Source organism: Martes martes (assembly GCF_963455335.1).
Source record: "Martes martes genome assembly, chromosome: 8".
In the NCBI taxonomy this organism is placed as follows: domain Eukaryota; kingdom Metazoa; phylum Chordata; class Mammalia; order Carnivora; family Mustelidae; genus Martes; species Martes martes.
This window is the reverse complement of record NC_137895.1, coordinates 101,884,052-101,908,886: the sequence shown is the minus strand read 5'-3', so window position 1 is coordinate 101,908,886 and position 24,835 is coordinate 101,884,052. Positions and strand designations below refer to the sequence as shown.

The window sequence follows — 24,835 nt, the reverse complement described above, 5'->3', positions numbered from 1 at the left end:
GAGCTTATCAAACTCAATACCCAAAGAACAAATAATCCAGTCAAGAAATGGGCAGAGGACATGAACAGACATTTCTGCAAGGAAGACATCCAGATGGCCAACAGACACATGAAAAAATGCTCCACATCACTCGGCATCAGGGAAATACAAATCAAAACCACAATGAGATACCACCTCACACCAGTCAGAATGGCTAAAATTAACAAGTCAAGAAATGACAGATGCTGGCGAGGATGCGGAGAGAGGGGAACCCTCCTACACTGTTGGTGGGAATGCAAGCTGGTGCAACCACTCTGGAAAACAGTGTGGAGGTTCCTCAAAAAACTGAAAATAGAGCTACCCTACGACCCAGCAATTGCACTCCTGGGTATATATCCTAAAGATACAAACGTGGTGCTCCGAAGGGGCACGTGCACCCGAATGTTTATAGCAGCAATGTCCACAATAGCCAAACTGTGGAAAGCGCCTAGATGTCCATCAACAGATGAATGGATAAAGAAGATGTGGTATATATACACAATGGAATACTATGCAGCCATCAAAAGACATGAAATCTTGCCATTTGCGACGACGTGGATGGAACTAGAGGGTATCATGCTTAGCGAAATAAGTCAATCGGAGAAATATAACTATCATATGATCTCTTTGATATGAGGAAGGGGAGATGCAAGGTGGGGGGGTTTGGGGGGAGGTAGGAAAAGAAAAAATGAAAAGATGGGATTGGGAGGGAGACAAACCATAAAAGACTCAATCTCAAGAAACAGACTGAGGGTTGCGGGGGGGAAGGGGGACGGGAGAGGGTGGTGGGGAAATGGACATTGGGGAGGGTATGGGCTATGATGAGTGCTGTGAAATGTGTAAACCAGATGATTCACAGACCTGTACCCCTGGGGATAAAAATACATTATATGTTTATTAAAATAAAAAATTAAAAAAAAAAAAAGTTAATGATGTCTTTCATGGTGATTAACATAACACAAGAAAAATTAAAAAAAAAGAAACAAAAATAAAGCAATCTGGATTTGGGGAAAAAAAAAAAAGAAAGAAAGAGAAGAAAAGAAAGCATTTGAAGGTTGGTTCTATGGCTGGTGGTTAAGATCTGTCATGAAAACCACAGATCCAAATTTCCAAACAAACTACTCAGGAAATAAAGATAGTAGGTGGAATTCCTCTCCAGTCTGTATGGAGTCACTTGGGGTTTACACAGCAGATCGGGTTCAATTCAGAAACTCTGGAAGTCACAACAGGAAGGAACAGGCTAGAAGGAATGGCTTAAATATTAAGAGTTCACTGCATACAAATGCAACATTGGGACAGATAGGCAAGACATACTCTCTTCATTTCTTTGTGATTAAGGGAGAGCCAGTCCCCACTTTTTCACCACATGAACAGTTAAACACTAGTTTCTCCAGATGGAGGAAGAAGGTCCAGTGATTTCTGAGAGTCCTGCTACTCAACAATTCAGAGTCTAGTTTGGACAGCAGAATGCAGGTTGACAGTACGATGCAGACCAGTCCATATGCAGCCCTCTTCTCTACCTTGGGAACAGAGGCTGGGGCCTTGGGAGCCTTCTGGGATGAACCCTGCTGATGACCACAGCAAAGGGCAGGAGATTGTGGCTCTCAGACACGGGGAGCTTAAAGGCTTGGACACTATGGTCTTCTGGAAAAATCTGCCCATCGCTCCCCTTCCATAGCCTCTAAGCAAAACTCCAACTTCACAGCAAAACTTCACGGAACCTCCGCCAGCATTTCCTACACATCTACCAGCATAGGACACATGCTCTCTGGTTCATAAAAACAAACTTCAGTGTCAAGTATTATTATTTCCATTTTCAAGTAAGAAAGCTGAGTCTCACAGGGGTAAAATAATTTTCCCAGGGCCACGGGCCTAACAACTGATGAAGCTGGGAAACAAAGACAGCTTCTGATGTCACCCAAATTCCACGTCCTTTCACCACACAAAAAGGAAAATACTCAGCCCTGATGCGACAGTGTCCATCCCCCTCCCTAGCTGCTTTCGTATCTCTAGGGTTTCCTTTATTGGATCTTCTCCAATCTAATTTCTAATCTTCCTGTCGGACAATTAACCAGCAATCTGTACTGATATTTTCACTCTCCAAAGCATCTTCACTCACACGTCTTCTGTGGCTGGTGCGTTGGACAGTCCCTGCTGTTTTCTGTGTCACTGCTCCTATCTGGCTGCATTTGTGCCACCTCAAAAAACTTGTATCAGTGGACCCAGTTCAGCTTCTTCTTTTTTAAAAAGATTTGTTTATTTATTTGAGAGAGAGAGACAGAGAGAGTACAAGCAGGGGGAGATGCAGAGGCAGAGGGAGAGGGAGAAGCAGGCTCCCCACTGAGTAGGGAGCCTGATGTGGGGCTCGATCCCAGGATCCTGAGATCGTGACCCGAGCCGAAGGCAGATGCTTAATGATCTGAGCCACTCAGGCGCCCCCTAATTCAGCTTGTTAAAACTAGAGAGAATTGAGGGATGAGATCTCTGGTTTATTTCTGATTTTCAGAGAACAGCCTAGTGACTTTCCAGTAAATGTTTATTGTGAACAAATGAACGACCTGGCTTACTCACTCTTGTTTACTTTATCCACCTGCAAAATGGTAATGTGAAGACCAGTTATCCTTCCTCCCATCCATCCGTCTGTCCGTCCTCTCCTCTACCCATTTGGGCTGCGGTAACACAGCCAGTGAGGACAATGAAAGCATGACCAGAAAGAAGTTCCCAAGCAACAAATCATGACTGCGAGAACCTTTGTTTCCTTTATTCCTTTGCCCTTTCATGTTCCCAAAGGGCTGTAGAAAAGTCAATAAAAAGAACACATAATTAGGTTTACAGAATTTTAGAGAGAAAGGAAACGATAGGGAAAGGAGGGAGAAACAAATGTGCAAATTCCAAGGACCCATTCCGGAGCTGTGGCTGAGCAAGAGCCCGCACTCTGAGCTTCCTGGCTATTACGGCTAGAAGAGAAACGGGAAAGTGATGGAGGTCTCACTAAGTTTTAATCTTAAAGACTGCCTTCCACTTACTCATCCACTCATTTCACAAGCACTGCCTGGGCCTCTCCTGCATGTCAGGAGCCTTCTGTAGAACCTCGAGGGGTATGGTATCTAGACATACCCTGGCCTTTTCTCTTAAGTATGTATGGGGAGAGAGACTCCTAGCATGGAAAATGACAAGCAATGTATGCTCCAAAAGCAAAAAAAAAGGGGGGGTGGTGGCAGGGAGAGAATGAGAGAGAGAGACAGAGAGAGAGAGATGACCTGTGACTCACCCTACTTCCCAGAAATACTGGAATAAGACCCTGGATACTGCCTGAGCTGTGTTTAAATGCCATTTGGAGAAGATGGCAGGTGCCTGATTATCCAGTGAGATGACTCAGTTTGTATAAACAGGATGGCTCAGGGAAAGGAATTTCCTGGCTCTTTGAGCCATTGCCTTGTAGCATACAATCTTGGAGTTCTATGAAAGAATATTTGGGCTTCAGTGCTGATGACTGTACAGATACTCTGGAATATTTCATCACTTACCTTGGGACACCCTTGGGACTAGATTTGTATGCCTGGTCCGTTGGGAACTTGGAAATTACCCAGTGTGGTCCCCACCACCCATGACCAAAGAAAGGATATCAGAATAGGAAAGGGATCTTGGGTGTCATCTGAGTCACTGCTCCATCCGAAACTTTCTACTCTTTCTTTAAAAAGTGGCTGCCTTTACCTGATCATTACCCAGGGAAGACACTCAGTGATGTCTGGAGCCAGCTCTTTCCATTGCTTTCTATTCTCTGTCTCAGTGGCAAGTCACTGAGACTTTGGGCTATTTGTTATGAAGCTTGACCATAGCAGCAGCTGACTATTGCATGGGATACTTTGCCTAAACCACCCAGATGACAGGACAAGCCTACCAATTTGTATTGCTGTAGGAGACCTGCCTTTGAAAGGATAGCATTTCTTCATTATAAGCACTTGAAAATAAGGCATCTTGGCCCCCAGCTATGGGGAAGTCAAGCAGTAGATTTTCCCAGCTAAATCGACACAGCTAGGGTGTCTGGAGAGCTCTGGTGAACAGAGATGGCTGTAGAGTCCAACTGTCACTTTGTCTTCAAGGTCCTTGCTATAGGATCACCTCTTTCATTCTTTATTCTTCCTTTTTCTTCTTCAAACATTTATTAAGCACCGACTGTATGCCAGGCCCTGTGGTTAGGTACTATGAATAAATAAGACACAAATCCTGCCCTTGAGAAGCTCCCTTCCCAATTTCATGAACATGAACACAGGCTACTGGTGTTTCATTGTATCACTTATTTACCTGGTAAAATGGCAACAAAACTTAATTAAGAGATTCCTTTGGAACTTACAGAATTAGATTCAGGCCTACCTTCTTATGCCAAATTCCTCTCTGTAACAACCAAACTGCCGTCAGTGTCAGAGAACTATACTTGCAGCCCTTAAAGCAACTGAAGAATTTCCTCCCATCAGGCCCTGGGGAAAACTCCACGACGGGGCTGTGAGGGGCCTGTGGCCAAAAAGCTCTGAAGCCTCATTTTGGGGTTGGGGACAGTGATGATTAATGTCATGGCCTGCTCTTGGGCGAGCATTCTTTCCTCCCCTCAGCAGTGGGGGTGGGGGACTACCCTTGAAGTCCCCCTTAGTAAGCTCTTCAGGAAAAGGGTTTGATATTGGAGATTCCCTCGAAAGCTTGCTGCTCCCCCTCACAGGTTTCTCCAGCTTAATCCCTCCCTCTCAGGTTTCTCTTTGTCTGGGGCCAGCCCGTCCCCACCACGGGTGCTGCAGTGCTGCCCAGAGGTAGCTCCCTACCGCCAGCCAGCGCCCCCTCCACGGGCTGACTCCCAACCCCACCCCCTACTCCCAGCTTCCCCTTCACCTCGGGGCCCCTCCCCCATGCCTGCTGGGCCCTGGGCCCCGGTTCCAGCTCAATTTAGAAAAATGTAAATATAATACATCTCTCCCTGCTGCCTCCCTCAACTGATGACCTGCCTCACCATTACAACTGACAGGCTCAGAGTGGGCTCAGTGCACTTCCTGTCTGCACGGGTGGTCCTGGGGATCACGGGGAAGGAAGCTGACAGCTGAGCGTGGAGCCAGGGATCACCATGTCAGGCACACCAGAGGGAGTGGGCAGCTTTGGTTTCACTGCTCTCCTTTTTGCTCAAAGCCCAAGACAAGGGTCTTTCTGGAATCGGGAGGTCTAGCCTGTTGGGAAGGAAAGAGGAAAGCTCCCTCTACCCCTATCCCTCCACGAAAGCCCAAGTTCCTGTGGGTCCTGATGAAAGTCTCTTGTGCAATGATCTGGAGATCTGGGAAGGGGCTCTAGCCTCAGTTTCACTAATGGGGCTGTAGGGCAATGTTAGGCGCCTTGCATCACTCCCTGCGCCTCTTGGCCTCAGGGTGCACGTCTAGCCGGATGTGTGAACTGGGGTGCCAGCACTGGAAGACCCCCTGGAGGTTGCCTGGTCCAGTGGTTTGCAAGTCTTTAGTCTTGTCAAGACATCAGTGACCAACGGTTATGTGCACCACTCAGTCCCCCTGCGGCGGCCAGGTTCTGTGAGTGCTGAAACCTCTCCTGCTCTCCCACTCGAAAATAATCTAGAAATGTGAGAGAGTGAGGGTGGTGTGGACTCTGCTTTACCTTATATTTTTAAACTACATGACCAGTAGTAGCGGCACCTGACCTGTGACCTATTCCGCAGCTGGTTTTGACCACAGACCAGTGGGTCACATCTCCGCAAGGAAAGATCCCCCTCTGGTCTATGGCCCTACCACGTCAAGGAGGAGAGTGAGGCCCAGAGAGATGCTTTACGTGCTCAGGGCCACACTTCTGGGTAAAGGCAGAGCTGGGTTCACACCCGCTTCCCACCTCACAGACACCCTGTGAAGAGGGGAAGGGGACAGACTCCTTGCTCTGCCCTGCAGTGATCATCTGAAGACAAAAGGGCTTGCTGTGAAGAGAGGTGCGGAGGAATCAGAAGCAGTGATAGGATTACTACCACCAAACCTCAGCCGTCCCCAGGGATGGCAGAAACTGTCGCCCCCAACAAGGTTCTGACAGTCGTGGACTTCAGTCTTCTCCTCCCCCCAGCAAGCTATTTCCCAGGGCTGCTACCTGAGAGCAGCATGGAAGGGTTCATGTTACACTTTCTCGTACTTCCCTAGCTTACTCACGGGAACGGAGTACATGATAGGCTGAGCTGAGCTGGGGGAGGGCAGAAGGCACAAGCAAAGGGGAAGAGGGGCGAGGGGGAGACAGGAGAGGAGGAGGAGGGCAGAGAAACAGGGCTAACCTCCCTCTTGGTAATCCACCCACTGGATTATCAGTCAATTCCTACAGAGAACTGACTGCAGCCCTGTTGGAAGGGAGATGTTTCAGCCTAGGTAAGATATAGGCTGGTGAGAGAAAGGAGAGCCAGAGAAGGGATACCCTCCTGTCTTCAGTCACTCCTTCACGGGACTCCCTGGTGTGTGTTCAGTGCTAGTGCAGTGGGGGGGCCTATGCTAGGCCCTGTGGTTCCAGGAACCCGTCCCCAGAACATTAGCTACCAAGAGCTTTCAGAGGCGTCCCTGTCTTAGGAGGCAGCTTGCCTGAAATCCTGGGGTGGGGGTGGGGGCAGCTAAAATCCTAAGGAATGGGGCAGGAGGAAGGGGAGAGGAGGAGAGAGCATGGGAAGGGAGAGGCTCTGGGGAGGAGGTGACACCAGAATGAGAAGGTCCAGGGAGTTCCAGGGCAAGGTGGCTAGGGAGTGTCAGACAGGAAAGGAGTGAAAGGGAGGCTGCAGGTGAGAAACCACTGGGGTCCATTTTGGCTGGACCAAGGGTGTGTAAAGAGGCCTAGGGTTCCATACCTTGAAAGAACATCCCACAGGGCCTTGGTAAAGATAGCGGAACCCTGGAAGTCTTTGAACAATGCATGGTAAGACCAAGGCTAACGCTAGAAATCATAAACAGGGGAGGAGCAAGATGGCGGTGGTTGTGAGGGGCCATGTTGAGGGTGTGCTAGGCAAAGCACCAGGTTCAAGAGGTTCAGAAGCTGAGCAGAAGCAGCAGCTTCCAGAGATATTCCCCAGGCAAGATCAAACCCCCTGGATGGGAGGTGTGTGGAGACAGAAATGTGAAGGAACAGCGATGTTCTCGGGGCCTCGTGGGCCATGAAGCATCCCTATGGTCAGGAACACAGGAGGGTCCCAGGAGCAGAGTCTCCAGACAGAGGACTGAGAAATGTCTCCCCAGGGACGGAGTCTCCTCCTGGCCTTGTCTAATGCCTCAAAACAAGCCTGAGGGGGAGGCTGGGTGAGGAGTCTCTTGTTTCCAGGCCAGAGTTTGCTCCGCCTCAGTACATGGGTTCCAAAACCCAAGGCAGTTTGGTGAGGGGGCAAAGACAGCCGGGGTGGAAGAGAATAGACAATCCTCTGTACACACCTCTACTCGGTCAAACGGAAGCTTTCAGGGCCCAGCCTCTCTGAAGAAAGCGCCATTAGCTGTTTTTTTGTTTTGTTTTGTTTTTTGTTTGTTGTTTGTTTTATGTTTGTTTTGTGACCACGGGGCCCTTGCTTGTAACTGCTCCCTCTCTCTGCCGCTAGCCCCTGAGGTCCTCAAGGGCCTGGGTCCCATTCGTTGCCTCTGTGGGCCCAGTGCCTGGCGCAGGTCCTGACCTAGCAGTACCCTCGGGGAGGGCCCGGATGGGGCCACTGCGGAGGGAGACGTGAAATCGGAGTTGAGCTTAAATCCGAGTCTGAGGGACAGCATTCCACTCTGTCCACTTCCGCTGATGACCTGATCCCCGAAGGCAAAGGAGCAAATTGAAGCCAGCAGGGACTGTTCTTTGAGGCAAGCCCTGATCATAAACATGGTTCACTTCGGTCTTGGTAGATGAAAAGTGCTGCCTATAAAAAATATATCTAAATATGTCCACAGTGAAAAGGGAGGCCAGCCCAACTATCATGGGACAGAAAGTAGTGAGACCTCTCTCCCTCTGCCACTGAAGGAAGGGAGCTAAAGTGCCATTCATTCAAGAAATGTTTTACTGGGGGTGCCCAGGTGGTACAGTCAATTAAGCTTCTAACTCTCGGTTTCAGCTCACGTCCTGATCTCAGGGTCATGAGATTGAGCCCCGCATAAGGCTCCATGTTCAGTGGGGAGTCTGCTTGAGATTTTCTCTCTCTCTCTCCCTCTGCCCCACCTGCTCGTGCTCTTTCTCTCTCTCAAATATAAGTAAATCTTAAGAAAAAAAAAAAGAAACATTTTATTGGGGTCTTACTACATTCCAGAAATTGTGCCAGTTAAGACTAGGTAGGAATAGGGGATCTTCTGTCCTCAAACACTCACATTTTTTCCTCTACCAAAGCAGGTGTGGGGGACGAGAAGAACCGTCAGTGGAAGAACCCAAAACTGCTTCCCGGAGACATGTCTGAGCCTGAGCGACTCAGCAAGAACTTGCTGCAGGCAGACGGACCAGCACTGGCAAATCCAGCCCCGGAAGCAGGAGACAAGCAGGTGCGCATTCATAGAGCCTGCTCCTGGGTGACCTTGGAAGCTACGCCCTGCAGGATATTTGAACTTTAACTTAAGGGAAGTCAGTCACGTTGAAGGATTTTATGTAGAAAAGAAAACATGCTCTGGACTGCATTTTAGAAAAGCCATTTTAAATTTTATTTATTTATTTGTCAGAGAGAGTGAGCGAGCATAGGCAGAGGGAGAAGCAGGCTCCCCACCAAGCAAGGAGCCTGATGTGGGACTCGATCCCAGGATGCTGGGATCATGACCTGAGCTGAAGGCAGCTGCTTAACCAACTGAGCCACCCAGGCGTCCCTAGAAAAGCCATTTTAAAAAGCAAGAAGGTAATGGGGAAAGAGAGGGGAAAAGGAAGCAGTGGGCAAGTTAGAATGTCTGCAGTCATGCAAAGGAGGCAAGCACTTCTGGTTATAAAACAAATAAGCCATGGAGATGAAAAGGATAGCCTGGGGAACACAGACAATAATAAAAAGGAAGAGGGGTGCTTGGGTGGCTCGGTCAGTTAAGCATCTGACTTCTACTCAGGTCATGATTGTGGGATCCTGGGATCGAGCCCCAGGTCAGGCTCCCTGGTCAGCGGGGGGGTATGCTGCTCCCTCTGCCTCTGCCCTTCCCCTTGTTCATGCTCTCTCTCTCTCTCTCTCAAATAAGCAAAATCTTTTAAAAATTAATTTAAAAAATTTTAAAAAGGAGGAAGAAAAAGAAAAAGGAGGAACTGTGAGGGCTTAAGTGGGAATGCAAAATTCTTAGTAGAGGTAAAACCAGTGAGGTAAGGAGCCATGAATAAAAAGGATTCTGGATCATACTGAGCAGGCCTCTCCCCAGCTGGAGTTGATGCAAAGTCAGAGAGGAGTCTTGGGAGCAGACAGGCTGTATGCCATTTCTGGGATGCAACTCCTGAACCCAGAAGTTCAAATTTGCAATTTCAGGAGGATGTTGCAACCCTGGTCTCTGAGCAGACCTGCCCCGCCCATTTCCACCCATTGGTTGACACTCATAGGTCTTGGTGGACACATCTAGACAACAGTGGGGGATGGAAAACCCTTGGGCCTCCAAGGTCGTGATCTGGCCTTCACTCCAAGTGAATGAATATGTACATTTGCAAGCACAATGCATCCCCCTTTCTATTAAAGTTTGACAGGATGTAAACTCATGACCAAGAAAAATGAGACTTCCTCTAATGACTATGTGAATTACAGAAGAAACGTGTCTTGTTGCCCACATTAAGGGCCTCAAAACTTGGGCTGTATTCAAGAAGCTGGAGGAAGGCTTGAAGGGGGATAACTGAATTTCTGAATCAGGAAGACAACAGTGATTATTTTTTAGATGACTGGAGGAACAAAAGCTTGTGGGTTTTAGATAAACAGATGACAAAAGAGCCCATCTGAGATGCCAGACTTGACAAATAGAGCCCTAAGGGCTTAGAATTCTCTGAAAAGACAAACATCTTGGAGTGTTTACATCTCATGATTTTGAGCAGGATTCTTAGATTTGCTTTGGAGTCTGGTACCCTCAGTCTATCAACATTACTGCCCAACCCCACACTCGAGGGTAGGGAAGAACATCCAGCGCTCACTACTCTGAGTGCTTCAGACTGTTGTGTAGGTTTGTTTTTGGTTTTTGTTTTTTTGTTTTTTTTAAAGATTTTATCTATTTATTACTTACTTTCTCTTTCTTTCTTTGAGAGAGACAGGGAATGGAGGAGCATGAGTGAGTGGGGTGGGGGTTGGCTGAAGGGGCAAGGGGAGAGGGAGGGAATCTCAAGCAGATTCTTTGTGTGTCTGAGGGCTCAATCTCACGACTCTGACATCACAACCTGAGTAGAAACCAAGAGTCGGACACGTAAACGACTAAGCCGCCTAGGTAACCTGGGCTTCAGACTGTTTTCAGCCAATTCCTAGATTAAAAGGAAAGAGATTGGACTCTTAATGAGAAGAGCGGCAGGTCATATTCATGGATAGCCTACGTGTACCAAGCACTGGTTTTTAACTACTATATATCCATGACCTACTTCTCAGAACCATTCTGTAAGGTAGGTGCTATTATCGTCCAATCTGCTTTCTAGATGAGGAAACGGAGCCTGGCTGACTTTATGCATCAAGCCCAGAGTCATGTAACCAGCCAGTGAAGGCTTGGGACTAGAAGCCGGGTAGTTTGACTCCAGAGCCTACCCCTACCCTCACTTAGTCTACACTACTATGCTGAGTAATATTTGGTAAAGTTTAGTGTGCAGCCCAGACTTTGATTGTACATGGGAGCAAATACTCCCTCCCAGAGTGAAGAGGATATTCCAGAGGCAAAAGGAATGAATGGAACCTAACTTACAAACATAGTCCATGCACTTATATAAAATATGAAATAAAATAGTCATGTCTCTAAAATGACTGATAGCTTAGCAAACTGGCTCAGTTGGTTAAGCCTCTGCCTTCGGCTCAGGTCATGATCCCAGGGTCCTGGGATCGAGCCCCACGTCAGGTTCTCTGTTCAGCGGGGAGCCTATTTCTCCCTCTCCCTCTGCCTGCCGCTCTGCCTACTTGCGCTCTCTCTCTCCGTGTGTCAAATAAATAAATAAATAAATAAATAAAATCTTTTAAAAAATTAATGACCTAGAGAATTCTGGGAGTGACTGTTTGTGGAACTCAGCTGGGAAAAGCCATGTGTGATTCAGCTTCCTCCTCCACAGAAGACTGAATGAGTATCAGTTGAATTGTGGACTGAATCAGTATCATTCTGAATGGTTGACTGTCCTGGTCTCCAAACTTGTTCCTCCCCATACATGCTTAGTAAGTGTTTGATGAATGAAATAACGAGTGAATGAAACCTCCTCTGTTTCTTTTTCCTTCCTTTATCTTACTACCCCTCTCTGTACTCGCTGCCTGTCTCCTAAAGGGAAACACAGTCACAACACTGGCCAAGATTTTACAACTGCTCCCTATGGCCTGATATGAAACATAAACTTGTCTGATCATCAGCGTTCACCATTAACCCACCAGACCTTCAACCAAACCCTCCCTACCCAAAATCCACCATTTGCTTTGGCAACACTTACTCATGGCCAGGAAACTGAACGACATTGTGAGTCCTTTTCCTTGGAATGCCCTCCCTTATACTTATCACTAATATGTAGACAAAAAGAATCTAAAGGGACCATGGGGATCAAGTCCAACCTTCTACCTACACTTGAAATCTCTTCAAAACATCCTTGACCCACCACCAACCAGGCCCCAATTTGAAGATGAATCTTCATTTGCCACTTAAAGTTGGTAAACACTTACTTCTGTTAAGAAAGCTTCCTTCATTAATTAATAAAGCATTCATTGACTCATCTTTGTTTATTGGACACAGGGATACAGGGACACAGAGAGTATCTATCATGTGCTGGGTCATGGAGGACATGGAAATGAATAAGCCATGATTCCCACACACGGCTCTTTACAATCTGAGAGACTGGGTCTGCAGAAAAACAGATATGTGAGCAATAGTACCATAATTCTGTAAGGTACACCATCAGTGTGTGTATTACACATAATGCTGGGACAAAAAAGCAAATAATTAATGATCCTCTTAGGAGGAATGGGGCCTGGTCTAGGAGGACTTCGCGGAGGAAGCAGAGCAAAAGGCCAGTCTTAAAGGATGAGTCTGGAATGTTCAGATCAACAAGGTGGAATGAGGCGACCACAGGCCGAGAATCCCAAGCCTACTGTACACTGTCAATTCCTTCACATCACATTACTTCAGGATACTAAATAATTTGTATTCACTGGAAGAGTATTTACTACATTGCCTGTGGCTTGGTGAATGGGTCTAATCCTTTTAGAAAGCATTTTCGTAAAATAAAACAAGAACTATGCAACGGTCATACCTTCTATCTAGCAATCATATCTGTAAAAATCTACCTTGGGGAATCATTAGTAAATATGGGAAAGATTATATGCATGAAGACATGCATATAATAAATCTTAAAATATGGTAAGAATCGGAAAACGAGCCTCCAACGGGCTTCATTGGAGAATCAGCAAATCAACTACGGTAAGTTTATTAGAAGGATCATTTATCACGCAGCTCTTAGTTTTGAATATTAGATGACAACTTGGAAATACTCATCTAATACTAATTGAAAAAGGAGCAAGAAATGTATGCATATGATTACAACTTTGTATTAAAATCATATACATAACAAAAAGGGTCTAAGAAGAAACGGCACCAAAATGCTAATAAAAATTGGGCTGAAATGAGGTAAGTTTGGGAGACCCGCTCCCTTCTTTTCTCTATTTTCAAACTTTCTATTACATGGTTTATTTGTTCCCTGATAGCCTGTAAAGAGGTGTGTGTGTGTGTGTGTGCATGTGTGTGTGTGTTTCATTTAATCTGCAGAATGAATTTTTCTACAAAATCGGGGTATGAACGTCTTCCCGAAGCCACTAAGTCTAGTTCTCGGGTTGTTTTCCTCTTCTCATTACTTTGTAGAGTGCCCAAGTCTGAACTCATAGTGGGTGTCCGCTCAGTGCCACAGTGGCTGGCAGACTGCCCATATATCCCTACGCTCTGCTTTCCTGGCACCTCGAGACCCCTGAGAGAAACAGCAGTACTTGACACAGCTTTTAAAGTGCTAGACACTCTTCTTGCACTTTGCAGATACTAATTCATTAAATACAACAATCCCATGAGGTAGATATTATTATTATTATTAATTTTTTTTATTTATTTATAGCTAAAGCAAATTGAGACACATAAAAGTTAGCCACTTACCCAAAGCTGTCCAAATAGCTGGTCACAGAGTCAGGATTTGAACCCAGGGCTCAAGTGTCTCTGCTCTTAAAGACCCAAAAAAGAGGAAGCCTGGAAATAGCCAGCTATCTGGACAGACAGGCAGACAGGCCAGAAAAACCTGCATGGACCACTGAGGGGGGGAGTGGGGGTGGGAGTGGGGGAGTAGGCACTGGGAGACAGAGCCCAGGGATTTTTAAGGTAAGCCCCTTCCCCAGTGGAAGCCTCAACCGCTGGCAGCAATTTCCGCCTGACAGGATGGAGACGCAGAGGAGTGGCATCTGGAGTATGCGCGATCACCTCTGTGTAAACACCTGGTTCAGGGCCAGACAGGGTTCCACGGTCAGTAGCACTCAGACGAAGGTACTACATGTTTACCTGAACTGGGTCCTAGCCTGTTGTTCCTGAAGCAGATATAATGATTGTTCCTACTCTGGTGAGTTTATTTAAGATTACAAAGTGCTGATTTTGCCCGGAATTCTAGAACCCCAGGACTAGAACAGACCTTTTACAGCCATCTACTCTAGACCCTGTCCATTCCTCTACCCTTCACATTCACACATTCTTATGAACAGAAGAGGGGGACATGTCCATGAGAAGTAACAAGTAGGGGACCTGGTGCACAGAGAGGCATCGGGGGGGCCCTATTACAAGTGATGAACCAGAGGAGGCAAGAGCCATTACGAGAAGACAATGACACGTCCAAAGATAGGATACCAAGTAATTCTTCTAATGGATCTGACTGATGTTTCTTCACACATTCTAGATTGAGTAAATGCTGAGATGATGTGGCTGACCTCTTGGTCCTATGTTTTTAATTCATTAGTTCCAAATATTGTGAAGACACTTCTCAAATACCCACCCCAGTAAAAGGTCAGGACTAGTCCCAAGCAACCAAGAGCCTGAAGGCTGCTAATCTAAGTTAGTACACTTATGATGGAGAACTCACGGCTTTTAACCCACATGTGAAAAGACTGTGTTCCATGTGCCTGTACTATATGTGCTCCTGCTTTCCAGCCTTTGCCAAGAACAGCAAGAGGCTCTATAACTAGAAATCTACCTCTCATCCCCTACACAAAACATCCCAACTTCTGAAGAGAAAACCTGACACTTTACGCAGCCCCACCTGAGTAGAATGGGGGGCTCTCCTATATTTTCCATGTCAAAGATGCCTGTATCCTTGGCCTGAGTGTCCTAGAATTACTTTACTCTTCCTTAATGGAAGCTCCATTTCTAAATTTCAAGTTTCATTCTTTCCCTTTCACTATTTCACATTCATCAATGACAGAAACCATGAGAAGGGACCTGAGAGACCAAACTTCTCACTTCATAGATGAGAAGAAAGCCAAGGAGAAGAGTGTATCACCCTAGTGTCAACGTAGTAATAGAGTTGTTCCTGGTTCTCATTCCAGGGTTCCTTCTGACCTACCCTCATCATTCCCATGTGGCACTGAAAGTGACACTGTGTAGCCATGAAGCCCAAGAAGACGCAGAGACTGCCCCCATCATTTCCCTAATCCCTTTCCCTGCAGACCTCCATGCAGAACCCCCATGTCAACCTCCCCTAAATGGGAGGAAAATTTATAGGATCTTACTCATCTCCATGTACTCTGGAGTCAGTCCAGTGTACGGCTCCAAGCTGTAGTCTAGGTCCCACTGCTCTGGATGCTTTGAGTGGGCAGAGTCAGTTTCTCCTGGTTCCGTCTCATCTTTCAGCTTCCGAAATAATTTCTTTAGCTTCCTGGAAAAGAAATGGACCAGTCATCAAAAGCCTCTGGCAGACAGAGTTAGTTCTACAGACTGAAGGAGAAGACAACAACAACAACAAAACAAGGCTTTTTGACACTAAAGTCATCTCTGCTCCAAGGACAGAGAGAGGGACTAAAAAGACTACTTTTCTCTCTAAGACAACATGAGGATTTTTAACAGGATGATGAAAGGTTCCCCCCACAAAGGGTCCAGTTTCTTCAAACCCAAAGAAACTGAACTCTTCCTACTGTTTAAGAAGCAACAAGACAGTTGGCCCTTCTTACCAAATGCTGAGACCACACTATCGTCCAATAGGTGATCTATCCACCCTCTTCATGAGGAAGAGAGGATGTCTAGAGAGCACTAGAAAGATGCTCTCCTCCCAGCTCAAACGTTTTCGTCTTAATAACATAAATAGCAACATATTTCCATCAAAGCCAACCTAAATGTTGTCTACCACTCTTACGGGTTGAATGGAATCCCCCCAAGATTCTATGTTGAAGGGCTAATCCCAGATATGACTGCATTTGGGGACAACAGGACTTTTAGGAGGTGATTAAGTGAGGTCATAAAACTGGGGTCCTAGTCCAATAGGATTGGCAGCCTTATAAGAAAAGGAAGAAACAGTGATCCTCCTCTCTCCACTATCAGGGGGGACACAGTAAGAAGATGGTTGGTTATCTGTAATCCAGGAAGGCGGCCCTCATTAGAAACCAAACTCTGCCAGTCCTTGGTCTTGGACTTTCCAGCCTCCCAAACTGTGAGAATCAGTACCTGTCAGGGTTTTTTGTTTGTTTGTTGTTTAAACAACAGGAATGAGTTTACTCACAGCTCTGGAGGCAAACAAAAGTCTCTGTTGCTTATGCCACACAGTTGATGATATTTTGTGATGGCAGCTCGAGTAGACTAGTCAACAAGTGAAATGATGTTTGTAATACGATCCTTAGCATAATATCTGGACACAGTAAGCATTCAATAGATAATAACTTTTAATACTAAATGTTAAAATATGGGGCACCTGGGTGGCTCAGTTGATTAAGCATCTGCCTTTGGCTCAGGTCATGATTCTGGAGTCCCAGGATCAAGCCCCATATCGGGCTCCCTGCTCAGTGAGAGCCTGTTTCTCCCTCTGACCTTCCTCCTGCTCATTCTCTCTCTCTCAAAAAAATAAAATCTTAAAAAATTAAATGCTAAAATATGCCTGAGGATATAGTCCTCATGGTATAATCTTTTCATACTTTTTGTTGATACACCATCACAGAGAGAATGAAATTAGGTAAAGGAACAAAGTACCAGTTCTTCTGATCAATCTAGAAGAAAGTTTCTAGGAAATAGTTGGGAGGAGAATTAATAGAAGAACAGTCAGAATCATAGATTTGAAGAGTTAAAGGGATTTTGAAGTCCATGCTCCATCCAATGCAGGAATTCCCCCCACATTGCCCACATGGGATCATCTAACCTCTATGCAGCTCTTTCCAGAAAAGCATTCACAATATCATTTAGGTATGGCTTTCATCCGTATAATATGCTCTTGACAGTTAGTGGAAATCTAATAGTTCAAAATAATGTTTTGATCAGTGTCCTGTGTAATAATACCATTTGCTATCAAGAAAATGGGGTATAGTGGTGTAGTGTAGTGGGGGAAAGTCTGATCTTTGATGGCAGAAAATAATTGCTTAAGACCCACTTTCACAGCTCACCAGGTGTATTTTCTGGGTCAGGCTATTAAAACTCCATAAACTTTGGGGTACCTGGGTGGCTCAGTCATTGAGCATCTGCCTTTGGCTCAGGTCATGATCCCAGGGTCCTGGGATCAATCCCAGCACCAGGCTCCCTGTTCAGCAGAGAGCCTGCTTCTCCCTCTGCCACTCCCCCTGTTTGTGTTCCCTCTCTCACTGTCTCTCAGTCTGCCAAATAAATAAATAAAATCTTTAAAAAAACAAAACTCCATAAGCCTTAATTTTCTTATCTATGAGAAAATAAATATTAACTAGTCCTTAGGGTCAGTTAAAGGAGATAATCTATGTAACATGCTTAACTTAGGGCTTATCCTTGTTCTTGTCATCACTACCACCACCACCACCACCACCATCATCATCATCATTATCATCATCACCATCACAGAAGCAGCAGCAGCAGCAGCATCACCATCACAGAAGGATTTAAAGAATGAGTTGAGATCCATAGAAGCAGCAGTAAAATGCAATATTTCATGATAAAAAGCAAACAGTAATTCTGTGATAATAATAAATTAAGAAAAACCTAGGAGGTTTTTAAAGCCAAATAGTGTGGACTGGCTGAGACCCTGCCTGCAGGTCAAGACAGAAGGAGACATGAAGAAAAAAAATAAAGGGGAGAGAGAGAGAGAGAAGAAAAGAAATAAAGCAAAAGGAGAGAGAGGGAAGGATGGATGAAAGGGAGGTCCAGAATTAAAACTCAAATTGAGACTTTTGCTCCAGAGACCAGTAATCAGAAAACTTGGCCAAATCTTTAGTAAAGAATAATCAGTGGTTTTAATTAAATATGGAAAATTGAGCACATACATATATCCTTTCCACTTCTGAAATGCTACTAAAATGACAGTGAATGAATTTTAAAATGTCTAAAACCACAAGGTTAAAGAAAAGAGTCATGAGTACAACAGGGTATGAGAGATGTTAATAAATATCTTGGAAGACAGACAGTAGATAAAGGGGTTAGCAAAGCCGTGATGGCTGAATAACAAATCCCTACAGGGAAAGACAGCAGAGAAAAGCAAGTCAACTCATGCTGCAATCTCAGAAGGGCTCAGGAGTTTCGGGCACCAGGTATCGTCAAAGGCAGGCAATAGTGATTGGTCAGTGCACTCTTTAAGGAAGAGTAGACCCTAGTGTCTCTGTCTACCCATATTTCCCAGGTGACTACTATTTTCCCAATACCAGCAGGAGTAAAAAGTTTATTCAGAGGGAAAAATGAGCGGGGGAAATTTAGACCTGCAATAAATCCAATAAAATGATAGGAAGTTAAAAAATTAATAAACTCACAGAAAAAATCAGAAAAGACAAATAAATGGACAACAAGAAAGAAAAGATAAAATGATTCAGTCTAGCAACTCCAACATTTAATCAGAAAGAGAAGACAGAGAAAATTGTAAAGAAAGTACAAGGCAATACAAGAAAATATTCCAGAGCTGAAAGATATGCATTGTCCAATTGGAAGGACCTACTCAGGATAATGATAAGAAAAAGGACTTCCACCAAAGCCTGTCATCATGAGCTTTCACCACTCTAGGAATAAAAGCTTCCATGTCCGGAGAGACAGATTCTCTAAAATTTATTTGGAAACAAATAAATAGAACTCTTAACATCAGCCCTTGACACTAGAAAATACTAGAACAATTTATTAATATTGAGAAGGCAAATTATTTTTAGCAAGGGATTTTATACCCAGCCAAATTATACATCAAGTGCAAAGGCAGAATAAAGAAATGTAAACCATGCAAGGTTTTAAAAAAGATATCCTTCTAGGCATCCACCCTCATTAAGTTCTGGGAGGCTGAATTTCACCAACCAAGGATATAAAACAAGAAAGGAAACAGTGGAATCCAGCAAACAAGAAATCCATTAGAAAAAGGAAATGTTGGATCTAACTGGATTGGTAGCTATGTAGAAGGTTTAGTGAACAAATAGTTTTGGTTTGAATAGGAGAATAAAGATTCCGAAAGGATGGTCTGCAGGCAAAAACATGACATCTGATGTGTTTAATGAGGTGATCTAGCAGAGGAAAGTGGACACTTAAACAAGTGCTGCCAATAATGTGTAATGAGAATTATGAAAGCAGAAATTCATGAAATTCATGAAAACAGAAAACTAACTTGACCTAAATCAGGGAAAGCTTGAGGAGATATGTAAACCAACTAAAGGAGGAAAGATGATGGAACTATGGGAAAGAGGGAGAAGGTGTGTTCTAGGCAGAGGAGATTATCTGCGCAATATTTGTTCAATGGCTCAATGCAAATATGAAAATGGCTCAGAGAAGGGACTGAAAGGAGTTCAAAATGCTCAGAGCAGACAGTAGGAGAGAAAAAGTGAGGAAACAGAAGAGTGAAAAGGTAGTGCAGGTTCACAGCACGGAAGGCCTTGTCCGCCATCTTAGGCAGCAGCTGACATGAGAGATTATGGCCACAGAGTCCACAGTGACTACAGTGGACATGAGGACAGACTGAGACAGGCACAAGAAGTAGAGTTAAGAAGCAGGTAGTGACCCATAACTGGGAAGGGAAGCAGATGAATGAGGAATAAGGACCATTCTGGGGTCTTTGGGATGGGTGTGGATGGTGGTACAGTTTGCTATGACAGGAACACTAGAGAAGAGGCCATTTTGATGAAGGGGAGGAGGAATGGTTGAGGAAGAGGATCCCATGTGACAACTAAGTAGGGATATCTAGTAAGCATTTTATACATGGGTCTAGAGCCCTTAAAACAGGTCTGGATAGAAGCCAACAATAATAAGAATCATCCTGGAGAGAGGAACCGACACCCCAGCAATGAGCCCCACCTGTGGAGGGAGCACAGGGAAGGAATATCAACAGTCAAGGGATGGAGAGAGGGAGTGGAAACTTCCAAGGGCAAGAAAGCAGCCGTTGTAGGAATAGAAGGTCAACTGTGAGCCCATGTGGCAAAGAAGGGAAGGGCATAAGGGGAGTTTCAGGAAAGACTTCAGTCACAGCATTACACACTGTGGGAAGGTCAAGGGTGATGAGGGGGAAAAAAAATCCTTAAATAATTCTTATGCACCATTCCTTCCCAAAAGTTCCCCTCCTGCAGATCTCAGTGAGCATTAAAAAAATTAATAAAGAAAGTCCCTCGAGAGCAGGATTTAACAGGAATCCTGCAAATTGTATAACATACAGATGGGCCGTTTGGAAAACTTCGTATTATGATTCCGACCGTATGATGCACTCGCTCGTTAAAATAACTCCTTTGATGTTACCCCCTTGTCCTTTTCATCTGCTCTGCTGTTTTTCCGTCCCTTTTTAATGACAGGTCTGAGAAACTGTCCGGACGGCTTGGAGCCTTTCCTTTGCTTGTGCCCCGTGGGCTCACCCAAAGACCATGGTGATTGTCTGTCACACCTTAAGGCCTTCCTGCCACAGGAATCTGGGTCCCAGGCAGCCCTCCTCAGACCCAGGCTCCACACACCGCAAGCCTTATCAGAGAAGGCAGAACCAAGCCCTAAATGGGTCAACGAAGAGGAACACAGCAACCTCTGAGCTATGTATTCTTTTCCTCGACACCTGACAAAGTTCAAATTTGTTCCTTAAACTTCTGATTCATGGCCAGATTCCACTGTCTTTGAGAACACAGACCTCCTTTGCCTGTGATGGCTTTAAAGAGAGACTGTTTTATGTCTTGAAATGTAGTATTTATCACATTTAGGGGGGGAAAAAAAGCAGAAAGTTTATAAAATCTTGCTGGCCATGTCCAAGGTACATTACAGCTATTTTGGGATGTGATCTGGTGTTTTTAGTAAGAATAGGGATGGGGGACAGTTTGCTGGTGGGAGTATTCATGGATTTGCTCTGTCTGCCTCAGACTTTACCCAGGAGAGAATCTGGCATTTGAAAAAGATAGCATTTTCTCTCTTATCAAAAAAAAATGCTTTTTAATAATAAAAGGCCCATTTCCAAATTTGCTTCAAGGAAGACTGGAGTGAAGTCTGAGATAAAATTATGGTGAGAAGTTAGGATGTGGGGTGGCTTGTGTCAGGGGCCCCATGCGATCCAGATGCAAAGTCTATCTTGCACAAACACATGTGGGAAAGGCGGGGTGTGGGGGGGCAGCGGCAGGGGAGGGAATGGGAACCCCCGTCAGGCGACTCCAGTAATAAATAGCATAAGATCCCATTCTGCCACACTGCCCGCCATGTCAAAAGTCATCCCAGAGGGAGTTGCCGGTGAGGGTTGTTCTGGGGCCTATGATGTTTAAAACCATCCAACGCCTCTCTGGAAAGCATCTGTCGCAACTGTGTCAGGCTCCAGGAGCCTGGGGTTGTTGAGTGGGGAGAGTCCAAGGCCAGATCACGCAACCCAGTTTTACTTATTATCGTGTCCTCAATTAGTCGCAGAGCTGCCCTTAAAGGACCTACTGCTCCCAGCATTACTGCATCCCTTTGAAGCAGTGTTTCTTTCATCCCCAGGGCCTCGGAATCGGGCCTGGCCAAGGTGGGATGGCTGCTGCCTGGGGGCAGGTTCCTGGTTGAGCCAGGCTATTGCACGGCTCTGCAGATTTCGGGGCAGATCCGGCACCTGCGAGATTCAAGGGGTAGCAAAGGAGAGCCTGAGCAAGCTGGTGAGGCTTATCTGGGTCCCCCGAGGGGAGCTGTACGGTATCCACAGACATGCCCGCGCATCTGCCCCAGCCTTGTGGAAACCAGTAGGATCAGCTGGTGATGCAGCTGTTTGAGAGCAATGTTCCCTGAGCAACATGCACTTTGCACCTGCAGTTCACTGGGACACCTCTGGAGGTCGCTACACTTGGCCTTCATCTGATGAGGGCATCTGGCAGAGTTCTTTCCTTCCCTGCGCTCATTCAGCCCCTCAGATGGTGGTCAAGGAGAAAACCCAGGTCTGCGGCTGGCATGTCTTTAACAACACCCCAGGGCCCACACAGCTTTTCTTTCTCAGAGAGAGAACGCAGATCTCGGCCGATGTCATCGGCTCTTTAATTAATAGGGTTTACTTCGATCGCGTTTCTTTCTACTGTGCTTTGCAATTCCTGGTAGCTGGTGGCGTTCGTTTTCCGTTTTCAGAAATGTTACGATTTTAAAAGTGAGTTGGTCTAGAGGGAATGAATATGCAGATAGCTGTTTAGGTAGGTATGGAGGAAAAAAAAACTTTAAAAGTTAGTTCACAAATCACTGAAGTTGGGAAATAATGTTCTACAAGAAACCTACTGGACTGTAAGATTCTCAAGGGCATCAAAATTGTGGTTATAGTACTTTTTGCAAGATGCGCCCACACACAGAATCTAGTAAGAATGTTTCACCCTCGAGGAGACAAATAAATTATTGCTATTGACTGGCTCCTGATAAAAGCCAATTAGATAGTTTTAAATATTTCGAAATTTTCTTTGGAAGAATCTTAGAAAATCACTTTCAGAAGTAGATGATAAACATCTTCTAACTGTATAATCTTATATATTTTTCCATCCCAGGTATTCTTTCTTTTTTAAAAGATTTTATTTATTTATTTGTCAGAGAGAGAGAGAGAGCAAGCGAGCATGCACACAAGCAGGCAGAATGGCAGGCAGAGGTGGAGAGAGAAGCAGGCTCCCCGCAGAGCAAGGAGTCCGAAACAGGACTCTATCCCAGGACCCTGGGATCATAACCTGAGCGGAAGGCAGTGGCTTAACCGACTGAGCCACCCAGGCGTCCCCATCCCAAGTATCCTTAACTAGTATAATCACCTAACTTCTCAGACTTGCTTCTGTTTTTAAAAATCAAGTCTGGCCTCTAAGACTGATATTTATCTCCTCTGAGGAAAGAATCTGAAGGTGCAGGAGTCAAAAGCCGCTAGGCCCTGAACAAAAGAGAAAGATTGTGCTCCCAACTTGGTCTTTTCAATCTCATTCTTGGACTTGCAACACTCACAAAGCATCACTTAAAAACATAAAGGTAATGATGTTCAGGACCCCCAGGCTGCCTGGAGCCCCGAAGAATGGTTCCTCTTTTCTTGGACTTCATATTTTCTATTTTCTAGGCCGCTGGGCATTCATCCAACCTTTATTTTTACATAAGCCATGGTGCATGAAAATCTTTTTAGGATAACTTTAACAAGGTCACAGAGTGAGTGTATTAAAAGGCTTCAATTTAAATACAGATCTGTTGGACAATCTCTGTCCTACTGAGATGAGCTACCTCCTCCACAAAATTCAAGACCACTGAGTCTAAGTTTTGTCATTTATACCTCTCATTCCTCACTGCCAGGTTCAACTGTCATGTCTCTCTTGACTGCGAAAGACTCCTTTTTATTCTCTTTCTTATGTCATGTTTCTCAATGGTGTCCCACATAAGGGTATTGCCAGATGCTTGAACTCTGGATTGGGTGGGGTCCAATTTCTTGAGAGTGGGCTTCGAGTAGGGAGTGGAAAATCCAATAATCACCATCATAATGATTTCATGTGGCCAAACTCAGAAAACAACCTGCAGAACTACAAAGAGCTCTGGAGATAAAAGACACTGGGGCCTGGTAGAAGAATTTTTGCTCTAAATCCTCAGGGATTAACTACATATTTATTATTATGATTAACTACATATCTTATATAGTTTATATGTATATATATGAAATTAACTACAGAATTATGTTGTATGTGTCCTCTAGCAGACAAGAAATTGAAATGAGGAATGATCTTTTGAAACAGAAGTGACCTGTATTTGGAAGCAGCGGTGTCCAGTGTCACTGAATAGAGAAGAAGTTCGCTGAATGTCAGAGCTGAAATGAGAACACCTTAGAGAGGAGGACAGCAAGACTTAGAGAAGTGGCTTGCCCACAGCTTTGTGAGTCATCATGCAATTGCCATCAATTAATGTGTGGCATATTAAACACACATCAAGCATAAACAAGAAAATTGAGCCTTCAAGGCAAATAGCTGTGTGTTACTTTCATCTGTTATGGAGCCAATGGAGTTGATGGGTGGGGGGACATGCCAATACATTGTCCAAACACACGCCTGAGCTCTTGTCTCTCCTATCCTCTATAAAAGGCCTCTGGGTCCAGAGTGAATGGACTGAGCAGTAGAGCAGATGTCCAGGGATAAGTAAGTCTCATGCCTGCAAGCTGTATACAATTCCATCCAGAGCAGAGTAATGACGGCACTGGAAGGACAGGTGTCTTCCCCAGATGTCTGGAGGAGAACAGAGACTTTCCTTTGTAGCAGGAGTGGAGGGGCTGCTCTTGTAGCTTCAAAGGAGCCAGATGTGGCTTGGTACATCTTTTCTTGGTCTGTATATTTTCTGGATGTTTATCCATAACAAATGTGGTCTTTCTCTGAGATGGTAAGCTCTTAGAGAACGGTGACCATGTGTTTCACCAGCTTCGCTTGACTATCTCCGAATGGCTTTCGATCAGAAAGCTAGGAACTGGGTACACTTTCAGAGGGTGGAGTTTCTCAAAAGTGATCATGTCCTGACTGATGACTAGAGGCTGGCTTAAGCAGGAAGGTGAGAGACACCCAGACATGGACATTCTTACCCATCTTCCTCCAAGAAAAGCACACACCCAAGGGCTCCTGAGACTGTCTCAGAGTGAGGGCAGAAAAACACCTAAAATGGTACATGAACACCAAAAAGCAATAGAAAAAGCAAAATGCGGGGTGGGGGGGGGCTTGTATTTTTCTTTGATCTGAACTTAGATTTTCATTATTGAGTTTTTTTTTCTTTTAGACCCAGTGCCTGTGAGTCCACGTTTCTTCTCATGACTATCTCCACGCAATACCTAACGGAAAGAGGTCCTTCTGTGAAATCTGTATCAAACCACGTGGGACAGGAGAGAAGATCCATGTGAAGATCCAGTCTGGGCTTTACCGGTTCTGCATCCTTCCCCTCCTAAGATCACATACCCCACAGCTCCTTAGGGAAATTGCTCTAAATTATTACGCAATATTTCAAATTTTCGTGTGCATTTATATCCACTATGATGAGATTTTTTTTTCTTTTTTTACTTATTCAGTGGGAGGACAGTGAGCATTAAATGTATTTCACACTTCGAGGGCCAAGCTACCTGACTCCTAGCTCTGCCACTT

At 45.1% G+C, this 24,835-nt stretch overlaps 1 protein-coding gene across 1 annotated transcript in view; it reads right to left on the bottom strand.

Moving 5' to 3' along the window:
- The window catches only part of ANO2 (anoctamin 2), a 347,947-nt gene that overhangs the window by 22,831 nt on the left and 300,281 nt on the right, over positions 1-24,835 (bottom strand). Inside the window, exon 20 of the mRNA XM_080812555.1 lies at positions 14,903-15,048. Within this exon, the coding sequence (XP_080668681.1) occupies positions 14,903-15,048 (146 nt within the window). The remainder of the gene's footprint in view (positions 1-14,902; positions 15,049-24,835) is intronic.